A 13,577-nucleotide genomic window follows, 5' to 3' on the forward strand; every position below is an offset into this window, starting at 1 on the left:
TCTGCCTTTTAATAAATACTCCAGGGGAGTCTAAATCAGGTGGACCAGCAACCACCTGGAGAACTGAAACACAATAAATAAAGTATGCTTCACGATAAAACCAGAGTGAGCATAATGTGGCATGCTAAGTTTCTGCACTGTCAAATTGGTCACTTTGAATATAAATTACTATTGCATAGAATTATGACAAATTTTCAGGCTATTTGGAACTCTGCTGTTTTGGGACTCTGGTTAAATGTGTTAATAATACATGAAAACTTAAATTTTCAAAACAGACAAATTAGGGAGTGGCTATTAGATTCAAAGACTTATACCGTACAATTCATTTAAATACTGAGATCTCGGGCATTTCTGGGGAACCTTCATTTTGCCAAATGAGATGCTCTTGTGCAGTGAGGTGCACTGTAATAGGATGTTAGCTGCTGTACCGGAGCTGGAATGTGGGAGCAGCATCCTAAGATACACTCGCACATCTTTAAGACGTGCTACCCTGTACAGGCTGAACTGTACAGTTGCTAAAAAATCAAAACAGGCGAAGAAAGACAAACTGGCTTAGTTATTGTTTAATACCTAAGCCAAACTGGTCAGGATTTTTACTGACCTCAAATATTCAAGACATATTCCATTCCAGGACTGTATAATCTAGAGTCCTGAAAAAAAAACAAGAGCCTTGTTTGTTGTACAAAGCTGGAAAAAGGCCCTGGAGCGAACTTGCTCCTTCTCTGTAACTCTCTAACCTCAGCTCCTGGAGACTGAGACCTCTAAATGTGTTTCCCAAGCAACCCACAAGATGGAGTTGGCACCCTCTCCCCAGCTCTTGTACAGCTAAGGCCCATTCCAGCCTGAGTTTTCTTTCAGGAAAAAACCAGAAGATTCTGCCCCATTTCCAGTGGGGGGGTTAGGGGGCGGTGGTGTTAGTTGAAAATTATATCAATGTTACTGTAGTATCATAGAGACGGGGAAAACAGGGATCATTCGAGACAGTCAGCAGCCCAGAAACCTTCTCTAGGCCAGTGTGGCTTCAGCCTCACAGATAGAGCCTCCTCTTGACAAATACAACAGAGTTTTGACTAACGTGAATACTCAGGAAATAGAGAGAGCTCTAGATAGTGGGATTTGGTGGTTTATTGTGAATTAGGCATAGTTTGTCCGCCTCTTGTGTAAAATGTTTCTAAAATATAAGACCACTCTAAAATACAGTTCCTACCTTAGTAACGACATTTCAAAGATGAGAGTTGGATTCTGATTTGCTATTTGCTGGTAAGACTTATAATGCTGTAAAGTTCTAACCTTCATTGGCTCCCTGTTGCCTCCTTAGCATGGTCATTCAAAGCTCTCTGAAGATGTCCTTAGTCTTTTGCCAAAATTGTCAATTCACAGTACCCTGAACATGACTTGGGCTTTTCTGCCTTGGTGCTGTCACTATCATTGTTCTCCTTGGCCTGAAATGTCCTTCTGCACTCTCTGTTTATCCAAATGGTCTCTCCTATCCCAACTTAAAGACACAGCTGGGACATTTCTCAACTAGTAGGGTCTACCATCTTTGAACTCCTACCATAGAGTCCTCTTACTCATGGTTCCTGGAGAATACTCACATTCTGCTTTGGGGCATCTGTTGGGCCATATTCTCATTTAGCTCTGTTTATATGGGTCCACAATCCCTTACCTGAACCCTTGAGCCAGATATATTTGAGAATTTAGATTTTTTTTTAATTTTTAGAAAGATAATATGGTGCATATATTATTTATTATCTAACATCCCAGTGGGGTCTTGAAAAACACCTCATAATCAAGCACTTCATATTTCCATAATAAACTGAGTTTTTACACTACGTGAATAAAGACTTTAAGAAAACTTCATGACAATTCAAGGTCAGGTTTTGCCACCGAGTTAGTTACAAAAACCTCTCTTGCTGTTAAGAGCTTTGTGGATTTCAGGATTGTGGAAAAGGATCGTGGTGGACCAGTTTATGTAATTATAGTTCCTTGAGGCAAAGTCTCATTGGTTTTGATATCATACCACACCCTACCTTCTGGCCTCCAAATCACAGATCTAGCACAGTGCCTGCCACAGAGTAGATGTCCAATTAATATTTATTGAATGACTAATCATTCTAAGCCTCAGCGCTGGGTGTCTGGGGCCAGTGGATGGGAATAGGCATAGGTTATAGGGCCCAGTCCTAAAAGAGCCCTTGAATCTGACTTTGATTTCCAATGATTTTTCTTTTTCTTCTGCAAGTGGAGGGCAGCCAAAACAAAGCAAACTGGTTATTTACTCAGATAATGGGGAATCAAGATGGAGGTCCAAAGGTCTGAACATTCAGTGATTTTATGCAATTCTCAAGGGATGACCACAGGGCTTACCTTTCTGAGGCCTCAGGAGAGCAAACGGTTGATTAGAAGCAGCTGCCCTTTTCAGAAGATTCTGCTGATTTTTCCTTCTTTATTTCCAACCCCTCAGTTCTTCCTCAAATAGGACTTTTCACTCCTTCCCCATAGAGAACTTCTTCCCTGGGGCCAGGGGGTAGGATGAAGGTCACTATTCTACTAACACTGGCCACAGATGCAGCAAAGTATGGCTGAAAGAACCCTGGCTGTTAGTTAGGGGACCTGAGGACAAGTCCTGGCCCTGCCACTAACTCGCTGCCAGAGAAGATGAGCCATACAATCCTAGGCCTCCATTTTCCTATCTATCAAATGGGAATGATAACAGCTCCACTGAACTCCATAGCGTTGCTACTGTGACCAAAATGGAAGGCCTGTGCTTCTTTAAATTAAGATGCTTTTCAAATGTAAGGCAGTTTTAGTGATACCGACTGATGAGTTCATCAATGTGCCATCCAGATGAGTGAATCTTCCAGCCATAATTGTATAGCTACGATTCCCTGCTGATGAACTCTGCCTATCTTTGACTCCATCTTAAAATGTCTCCTTCTCTGTGAAATATTATTTATTTAGCAGCCTACCTTATGCAAGTAACATTACATACCTCATCTCATTTAATTGTCACAGCAGCCCTGTGTGGTGGGTACCATTTTGATTCCCATTTTATAGATTAGGAAACCAAAGCACAGAGTGGTTAAGGGACTAGCCCAAGGTCACACAGTTTATAAGTAGTAGACCCATGGATATAATACAGAATGAATTTTTTCTCTGTTCCTATAGCACTTTGTTTATACCTTGGTCCTTAACCATCAGTCTGTCTCTCCCTCACTAGACTATGAGCTCCTGGAGGGCAGGTGCCATGTTTTCCCTTTAACCTAACAAAAGTACTTGGTGAATGTCAGAAAACTGAATGAATTGGAGTGGAGTAGGATAGAATGGAAGGAAGGGGAGGGACTGGATGAAATAACTGGCTGACCTGGGATTTCCAGTTCTGGAGTGCCTTGTCTTCCCAGTCAATTCCACAAGGCTTCCAGCCCTGCTCTTCTGGTTGCTGCCATTACAGAATTATTTGAGGATGGCAGGAACAGCATGTGTCTGTGTTTCCCATCTGAAGGTGAAGATTGCTCTTGGGGTTCTGGAGACATTCAGTGAATGTCTGTGGCAACTGAGGAACTACTCAGTAGAAGGACTTATCTTCCATGTAAGAAGCTGCCTCCAACTTTCTCTGACTCTCTGCAAGTGGCCCAGAGTGCCATCAGCACAGGCTATTCATGGAGCTCTTCCTTAAAAATATAAGCTGGCGAATATATTGGAGGGGGAGATAAGACAGAACATGAAACTCTCTTATGAAATAGGATAAATAGTGATAGGATTTTCCAGCTCAAATCAGGTTAGAGCTGCTCAAAAGTTAAATATCTTTAAAAATAGTACAGATGATCACTAGGGCAATAACTAGTATTTACTGAGTACTTACTGTGTACCAGGCACTATGCGCAGTTCTTTGGATATATCATTCTGCTCGATTCTTTAAAAAGCCTTGTGAGATAGCCATGACTGTAGTCCCCATTTTCCAGATAAAGAAACTGAAGTTTAGAGAGATCGATCAGTTTGTTCAAGATCACACAAACGTAAGTGGAAGAGCTGTGGATAGAAGCCAGGCCAGTCTGATAACCAGGTTTTAATCAGTAGACTTTGTGACAACACATTTGCATTACATTTAAAATAAGACCAGGTGGGAGAGAGACATAATTTGTTGAGTGTGGATGTTCTCGGTAGAGTCTCAGATGGTGCGCTCTCAGGCACTTCAGCTTCTATTTCCACAGAGGGGTTGCTGGCTGAGTGGCCCTGCAGAATGAGTCCTTGGAAATCTGTACTCATTCCTTCCTTTCATTCTCTTTCATTCTTGGGTTTCCGAGACAACCACCCAGTCCCCCTGTGCCACCCCACCAAGCTCCTGCCCAGCCCGTGGGTCCATTCGATTTCCAAGCCTAGGAGTAAGGTTTGGGGGCCTGGGACTGAAACACACGCCTCTGTGAGCCAAGGTAAGGCTGCAGCTGGAAACCCAGACCATTAGTGAGGCTAAAGAGAAATGTAACTACATCACTGAACTTGTGTTAAGATTTATTGGTCCATTCTCGCCACTTTTTACTTCTTCCATTTTCATCCCCATCAACAGCCATCAGTTAGTGATCGTTTTCAGCTGAGACTGGCAGACTCAGTCCACTAATGGCAGAACTGAGAGGAAAGTAAGATCGGCTACACCAAGCCATCCCCCCAGCCACTTAGACAGGGAAATTGTTTTTAAGGGTTTTACACTGCCATTTCTGTTGACCCTTTAATGAATGCTTTCTGTCCATAAATGAAGCAAAGATTGAAGAAGAGATGAATAAGTGCTAACATAAATTGCACGGGGTCAGCCACAAATACAGTCTTTCAAAAAAATACTTCTATTTTTTAAAGCCTAGGTTAAGGTGCTTGCTGATTTCTAAAGTACTTCCTGGGTTTGATTAGTCAGTGTGCCAGATGCATCAAAAATTGCTATTTCAAACCTTTATTTGGTAATCCACGTATCCGAGTGGAAGGTCTCTTTCTGAAAAAAAAAAAGATATCAGAATATAACTTGTGCTTTTCATCATTATACGTCCCTTACTGACTCACCAGCGCCAATGCTAGGGAATGGATATTGACACTGAAACAAGCAGATTCTGAAAAGGTTGACCTTTACTTCTAGTTTTGGGGCACACTGAGTTTCTTTTTAGGTGTGATTCATATCTACAAGGAAAAACTGACAATTGGTGGGAGAAATGCTTTTGTTGTACATACTACATTTGTGTAAGTAACAACTGCATGTGGCTCTAGCATGTCTACCCCAGTATTTTCCATTGTCCTGAGTCATACCCAGGAGCTGGAATGGTTGAACGGGCAGGCTGACCATTTGCCCACCTGCTATGTATGCCGTATTGCCTTGCAGCTCGGCTTTGGATCATTTCTTGGAATCATCGGATCAAACCTTGTTGAGAACAAACGGCAGATGGTAAGTTTTCATCACTACAGAATCAAGTTCTTTGTCTGAAAAAGCTCAGCATTTGTAAGGATAACTAACACATTTCTAAGGTTGCCCAAATTGGGCCACAAAAGAAACTGCTACTTAGTCTTTTCTCCTAAGCTCCTGGGGAACTTGTTTTAAAGTGACCCTGTGGTATGGTACTTGTTCTTAATGTGCCTCATGTTCCCTTAGCGGCCTAGCTAGTCTCTTTAAGACACAGGGATAGAATATTCTGGATCTTGCCCTTTGTTTTCCTCCTCACTCCTAATGGAGTGGTCCAGCCTACCCAGTCAGGCTATTGTTCTCACCTCGAATGCCTTTGCTTCTGTGATTTCCATGGCTGTAGCCTTGGATTATTGGTGACTCTCACATTGTCCTCTCTGATGCATAATCTTTTCGGGAAGTTTTCATAGGGTTCCTGCCTTCAGGAGACTACAACCTAGGGGACTTGGACTAAGAGAACAAATACACTTGGGGCACACAGGAGATAAAATTATGAAGCCAACCTTAATTATTTCCATTACCCATAGTTCAAAGCTAAGTGTGTTGTAAGGTTGAAAAGAAGGATGAACATATAACAGAAGGTAAAACTTAGAAAATTCTATGTTTAGAGGGCAAGAAAAGAAGGTACAGGCTGAACTGCAAGCATATTGCAGTTTTATATGCTTGTAAATCAAGATGCCTGGTGAGTGGTCAGATGGAGGACTGATTAGGCTCCCCCAGTGCAAGTCTCTGTGGCATCTTGACTTTGATAATGGGGTCTAATTAGCAGCAAGTAATAGCTCCAGGGACAGAGAACTAACCATATGTCCTCCCCCAGCAAATGTTGGGAATTGCCCTCAGGGGAGTTCTAATAGTTCTCTTCTTCCATTTCACCTGGACTCCTCCCTGCCAGTTGTGTTTGCACTTTGAGCTTAAATTATTCAAAATAATGGGGAAGTTTTAATTGTAGAGCTGATCATAGCATAGCTAATAATGCCAATTTCATGACATAGTTCATCCATTATTTACCAATTCTCTGTAGTGCTGTGAAGTAAGATTTATGGGGAGAGGTTTCTGAACAACTCCCGAAGGAGATAAGTATTTCCTCCTAGCCTGTTGAGGTGGGAGAACCTTAGGGTGGCCTTGACTTTAATTTCTTCCTTCTCTCTGGAAGCAGCTTAATGCCATGCTATTTCCTGCTCCTTTCCCTCAAACATGTCAAGGAAGAGAAACACTGATTCCATCTAGTTTTGAGGGTCAACACGGACAGATGATGGGTGTGCAGGCAGCACCTCTCCCTGTCCTTGGAGGCACCTTGAAACACCTGCCCCCACATTGGGTGGTAGTATCACCCTTGTAATGAAAGACAAATTATGAGGAAAATTTCTGTTACCTAACATGATCAGAGAATTGGGTGGTCTGGTTCAAGTAAGCATTCTTCTTGAAATTTTACATACATACCACACAGAGTTGATGGGTTTCAGAGGCTTCAACCCCTGTAAAAGATCTTTGACATTTAAGTCCTAGTCAGTTGAAAGTTCTCTTTCTTCAAAGATGCAGAAGGCCAAGTAGGTGCCTCAGAATCCCCCCGTCTGCATCAGTGTCCACTGTGGGAATGTGGGAAGAACACTGGACCAGGACTTGGTGGCTCCAGGCTCTTCTGTAGAATAGATGGTGACTCTGAGCCTCCAATACCACATTAAATTAAGGGCTTGGGCTACATGATGTCAAAGGTCCAACATTTTTCTGAGTCTGAGAATGGAAGAGCCCCAGAATCAAATTCCTTCATGGACAGCATGCTGGACACCAGCAGCTTCCTCCTCATTCGGCACTCACAGACTCACAGAGAGAATTTGTTAGCTTGGCCTGAAAACATAAAAAGTGCTTGAGTGGCCCCTTCTCTGCCTCCCCCTCCCCCTTCCCCAGCTCCCACTCCTCCTGCATGACTGAAAAGAGCGTTCTCACGGGTTGGCAGCCAGAGCTCTGCTTCGGCTGGCAGGCTCTCGGGGATCGCCTAGTTTCCAGAAGCAGCAAGAGTGGAAGGCTTATAGACACTTTTGTTTTGTCCCTCCCCTCACCCCCAGCTGGTGGCTTCTATCGTCTTTATCAGCTTTGGAGTGATTGCAGCCTTTTGTTGTGCCATAGTCGACGGGGTCTTTGCTGCCAGACACATAGTGAGTATTTTCAGTCCTGCGTTAAAGTAAGTGTGCAATACAGCAAGGCTTCATGGAGTGTGTGCTGGACGTGTGCTCCGTGCTGTGGGGGGTGTGAGGGGGCAGAGACAGGATCCCTGCCTAAGGAGCTGACACTCAAGATGAGGAAACCACAGGACACACAGGCATCTGGACAAGTGGGTCTGGGCTGGGGCTATAAACTCCAAATGCCAGAGTGGTTTTTCTTGGACTTCACGGGTCAGGGACGGCTTCCCACTGGTGGTGGTGGGTGGTGGGTTGGCTAAAGCTCCGCCTCTGACAAAGACTTGGAAAGGCAAAGCCAAGGGCACTGGAGCCAGGCAGATGGCTTGGAATTGATGTTGACAAGGAGGAAGTAGGGAGAGAGGAGTGGAAGCCACATACCTTCCTGAGAGCCTTGAGGGTTTCAATACCTGGCTTTGCTCCCCTTCAACGGCAGCAAGAGCAGACCATGAGGACAGAGTCACCTTTTCTCAGATACCTGAACTTTGCTCTCCCTATAACAGTGGTTGGACAGTGTGATGTGATTGGGGTCTGCAGAAAGCCCCAGAGCTGAAGTCTCCATTCAGAGTCCAGTCCTGAAGTTAAGGTGCTGAATGCTTCCTACCCTAGAGAACCTGTGTCTCAAGCAGGACCATTTTACTCCTGAAACCCAGACCTGCACTCTCCTCTGGGGAAGCCTCGGGGTCAGGGCATTCCCGTGTGGCTCTCTACAGGAGCTCTTGCCCATCACTTCCCATTTCATACACTTCCAGGCACCTGGCCAAAGGCCGGCTGCTCCTTCAGCAAAATAGGCACAGAGCTTGTGACCCAGAGTACTTCCGGGGTGCCATAAAAATATCATTTTTTTTTCAAATCAGAAAAAAAACGATAAACTTTTAGACCCCCCAAAAATTTCCCATGTAATATAAATATATTTGTCTTTATACCAACACAGTCATAAGATACAATTAAAATAAATAAAATAAAAATTTCAATATTTTTTAATGGAGGATAGGGCCCACAAACGCCAAAGTGCCTAAGTCCCAGGGAAGTCATAGTGTAGCCCTGATCTGGCCCACAAAGTAAAATCAAGAGTGAGCCACAGCAACTTATTGATCCCCTGCAACAAACACAAACACTCATTTTATTCCAACTGAATCAACATCGAAAAGGAAAGCAGCTCATGAACCAGTTGGAAATTGTGTGCTCTCTAAAACAATTGAATTAGAACAAAATTGTATTCCAGAATCTTCTGTGGATCAATAATATTTCATTCCTTTCAGTCATTGGCTAATAGTGCAGGTCATTCCAAAGGAGTGTCATGCAAGTCAGTCCCTTATTTGCTAAGACTAGAGGAGCTCATATGGTCCATGCGGCCACCCAAATAATCTCCGAAATGGCATCTCAGGGATAAGTTCTGCATAAGGGAAGGAAGTAAAGGGCCAGGAATGTAAATGTAGGCCCCTATATCAGACCCATCCCTTCTGCTTTTAGCTGAGAGTAGCCATCTTTTTCTTCATGTTTTTCTTAAAAAGGCAAATGACCCCTTAGGAACTTGCAACATCCACAATCTTACTGCCCTAACATAGCAATTCTTACCTTTGCATATTGCCCTCTGAGTACATACCTATTTTTGTAGCATGGTTGTTGTCAGTCACAGCATGCGTGCTATTTTGTATTCAACAGGAGCCATCTTAGTAACAATAATGCCTTTGTTTTTGTGTAGTGCATTTAGCTTTTAAATGTGCCTTCACATCTATTATCTCATTTGAGACCCATAGCAGTCCCATGAGATACATAGGGCAGGCATTATTATCCCCACTTGACAAGCAGACAAGCACTTGACAAGACTCTGAGGCAGTCTCCATGGCAACAGAGGCCTAGTGGCCAAGAAGCCTACAGTAGATTTTGATGGCATCATGAGTTAAAATGGCTGTCTCCTTTTACCTCCTCCTCCCACTCCTAATGTTTTGTTTTTTTTAATAGCTTTATTAAGATATCATTTGCATCCTGTATAATGCACCCATTTAAAGTATATACAGTTTGGTGGTTTTTAGTATAACCACAATTATGTGCAAACTATTCTCTACATTAATTTGAGAAGACTGTCATTATCCCCAAAAGAAACTTCATACCCTTAGCTATCACCTCCCTATCCCCCTGGTGCCCCACAGTCCTAGGTGACCACAAACCCATTTTTTTCTTTATAGATTTGTCTATATTAATTAACATATATCAATGAAATCATATAATATGTGGTCTTCTGTGACCTGATTTCTTCCACTTAGTATAATATTTTCAAGGATTCATCCATGTTGTAGCATGTATCAGGTCTTCATTTCTTTTTATGGAGTAATATTATTCCAGTGTATGGATATACCATCTTTTGTTTGTCCATTCACCCACTGATGGACATTTGAGTTGTTTCCACCTTTTGGCTACTATGAATAATGCTTCTATAAACATTTCTGTACAAATTTCTGTACAGTCATGTGTTTTCCTTTTCCTTGGATCTATACCTGGAATTGGAATTGCTGGGTCACATGGTAACTATGTCTAACCTTTTGAGGAACTGCCAGACAATTTTTCCAAAGTGGCTGCACCATTTCACATGCCCACTGGAAGTGTATGAGCATTAAAGTTTCTCCACAACCTTGCCTTATTATCTGACTTTTGAATTCCAGCCACCCTAGTGGGTGTGAGGTGATCTCCTTGTGGTTTTGATTTGCACTTCGCTGACACTCCTAATGTTTTTGATCACTGGCCTCAGTCAAAGGCAATGGGGAAAATGCAAATTATATTTACTGGAGGCTTCCTCTAATAGCCACCTACCTGCCTCTGACTCTAGGCCCTCGGTACCTTCTGCAGTAGAACATATGACTCAGGGGTTTGGGGTAAGGTTGGAGGAATCTTTGAGAAAACCTCTCTGCTTACACTGTACCTGTCCTAAGACATCTGCCAGTCCTTCCTGATACTCAGAGAGTTCTGGGGAAGGAGGCTTTATTAACCTATGGTGATATCTGTTGGCCAGTTTAAATGAAGGGCACATTTGGACCCTAGCATTGCTTGGGTGGGTTAGAGCCAGCTTTTCCTGTTGCTGACGCCCAAGAACATTATCTTGCCCTGTCCTTTGGCTCAGGAATGTATAAGCTTCCCCCCAAGAGCTTCCTTTTTATACTACCCTCTCAATGTATCTTGTTCCTTCTCTCTCTTGTCCCCAATATAGCCATTAACTGGCTGGGAAAGTCACTTTACTTTCTTGTGCCACAGTCTCTTCCTCTTCCAAGTGGCTATAACAGTAACCACCCTCTCAGGGTTAGCGTGAGGGCAATACAAAATAATGGGTGTGAAATGCCCTAAGAGGGCCTGGCACAGAGTAGACACTCAAAGCAATTTGTTTCCGTCTCTTCACTGCAGAGTTGGTCACCCATCAGATTAAGAAGGTTGCCCAGCCCTGGCTGAGTGACTTTTGCTACCTCTCAGTTTCACAGGCTTGTTTCTCTTCTGGGGCTCAATGCGGAATAGCAGCCAGAGGCAGCAAATGGGCAACCATCACACGTCTGTCTTCATTTAGGGCACTTTGTGGCTGAATGCTTTTTGTTTTACCGGGAGGTCAGGAGGGCTGTGACCAGCACTTCAAGCCTCCCCTTATGCAGGATAATAATGACTTCTGCCATTACCCAAACATGGAAAATAAACCCTGCTGGCTGTGAGCATGAGAACCCTCATTCCCTTGTAGCCTGACTCCAGGCTAAGCAATAGTCAGAATAGTGAGCAGCCAGGAGATTCGTGAAGAAGCAGCTGATGGAAAGGCCTAGGTCCTTGATGGGTGGCAGGCTGGGAGGCAGGAGGCACTTGGGTGCCAGGTACAGGAACTGCTAAATCACATGGGTAAAAGCAGCCACCAGGATGGGTGAGAGAACTGGGGGCAAGAGGGAGGGGGCAAAAGATAGACTTCCCCTGCCAGGGCGCTTTGGTCAACCCTCTAAGGTCAGTTTGCATAAACTGCTGGTCCAGTCCTACCCTGTTTTGGGCCAGATCACCTACCCTTCAGGGGGTGTTTCACATCACCCTGAAAGTGAGCAGCATCTCCCTGCCTGCAAGCTTCCAGGCAGCACTGCAAGCTGTCCACTCTACCCCAGCCCCCTGCCTGAGAGCTCTGTCACTGGGAAGCTGGCCAGGACTGCAGGGTCAATCAACTGTCCTTGAGCCCTGTGTCCATTTCCTGGGCTTTAGCAGCATATTTGCAGTTCACTGTCATTATCTCATCTGTGCAGTTAAGTGAAAATGGTGCGTGGTTCAGTTGAGTTAAAACCTACAACAGCCTCAGTAGCTGCCCATCCCCCCTGGAGCCTGCTTCCTGAGCTCTTCCTTCTAGAAAAGCTGTGCAATGACAGCAGGGAGTGCATATCAGCCAGCCCTGGTCCTGTCCCCAGGTGATAATGAGACCTCATTGTTGGAGCTGGACTCACTCCTTTGGAGAGTGTGATGTGGCAATAACCTGGAGTTTTGGATCTTGTTCCCTGGGGACTCTTTGCAAGAAAACAAAGACCAGAAATAAAAGAAACCAGAGAGGAAATTTCAAGAAAGCCATTTCTCAATCAATTTCCTAATTTCTCATTAACCAGTGGCTCAGTACAAAGCAGTAATTAGAACCTTTTTATCTGATCCTCACATTCTCAGCTCCCTGATGGGCAGCTTTCAGAAACTAACCCAGTCCACGGTCTCTGTGTGTGTGTGTATATGTGTGTGTGTTCAAGTCTTTTATTGCCAAGCAGAGCACTTCCTGCTTTATTTTCCAAAGCCAAAACCCCTTTGGTTTGGGTTTCCCTTTCCAGGATCTGAAACCACTGTACGCTAACCGGTGCCACTATGTCCCCAAGACATCCCAGAAGGAAGCCGAGGAGGTGAGCCAGAGTGAGGCTGCATGTCTTACCTTTTGGGAACGTCTCCTGTTCTGCCTGAAGTCCTCCTCCCCTTTTTTTTTTGACTCTTTTTCACAGGCCTAAGGCTTGCAGCTAGGTCTGTGGTTGATTTGTTCAGTGGGTCAGAGCACAGTGCTCATGAGGCCATGGTCATAAGTTGGAGCCTCATGAGGCCTAATCAGATTCACTTTGTTCTGTGGCCACAGGCTGCCCCTCTGACCCCAGTGGGCAGCCTCTCCCTGTGTGGCTTTGCTCCCAAAAGGGCGAGATGAGGGTACAGAGGCCACAGGACAGGCCCCTGCCACCTCCCTGGGGATGATGGTCCAGCTGCCTGGACTCAAGGCCCCGCCAAGGCACTGGGACGGGACTCAGGAGGTAGAGCCTGAGTCCCACACTCAGGAGGGCTCATGAAGTCGCATGAGGATGACTGAGAAGCCTGGTCCACTTAGAGGCTCTGGGAGGCCTGGACTGTCAGCCTGGCCCCCTCATGACACTCCCAAGAGGCCAGTGTGGTAATGCCTGAGTGGGCACAGAAGAGCATCTCTCTCCCACCCCTCACAGCCCTTCTTGTGTTTCATGTTGCCTCACGCTGAACTAGAGGCAGGGACAGTGAGTGAAGTGTGACTCCAGGTCATCTATGGAGAACTTTCATTTCAAGACACAATAATCCCTTCCCAACCCAGAGATCCCTTCAATGTGAAATGCTACCTCATGCTTATAGAAACCTTGACCATCTAGTACCCTGTTAACCTCAAATTGAAAGTCAGCCCTCCCACCCACTCCAGCATAGTTAGAAAGATAGTCAATTTGTGATTGGGAGAAAAGGGAGGCAAATGGCTGTAAAATGGCCACGGCATTACCCAGCTGCAGGAGAAGCCACCGTACAATGTGAATGTGCCCTTGGAGTTGGACCAAGTGATGGCCTTGTTCCCAAGGTGCCAGGGCAAATGTTTCTATTATGGCTGTGCCATCCACTTGCCCTTTTCCTTTCCCCAATCACAAATTTACCATTTCTCTAAGTATCCTCAGGGTAGAAGGGAGGAGTAGGAATCTATATGTGCCAAC

The 13,577-nt window shown here is 44.6% G+C and overlaps 1 protein-coding gene across 3 annotated transcripts in view; it reads left to right on the top strand.

Moving 5' to 3' along the window:
- The window catches only part of TMEM255A (transmembrane protein 255A), a 45,839-nt gene that overhangs the window by 9,620 nt on the left and 22,642 nt on the right, over window positions 1–13,577 (top strand). For 2 of the 3 annotated variants that reach the window (XM_036880808.2, XM_036880809.2), the window contains exons 3-5: window positions 5,357–5,419; window positions 7,498–7,587; window positions 12,426–12,494. In XM_036880808.2, coding sequence (XP_036736703.1) covers window positions 5,357–5,419; window positions 7,498–7,587; window positions 12,426–12,494 — 222 coding nt within the window. The remainder of the gene's footprint in view (window positions 1–5,356; window positions 5,420–7,497; window positions 7,588–12,425; window positions 12,495–13,577) is intronic. The other variant, XM_036880810.2, reaches the window with a different exon arrangement.

The sequence above is a fragment of the Manis pentadactyla genome, chromosome X (genome assembly GCF_030020395.1).
Source record: "Manis pentadactyla isolate mManPen7 chromosome X, mManPen7.hap1, whole genome shotgun sequence".
Lineage (NCBI taxonomy): Eukaryota > Metazoa > Chordata > Mammalia > Pholidota > Manidae > Manis > Manis pentadactyla.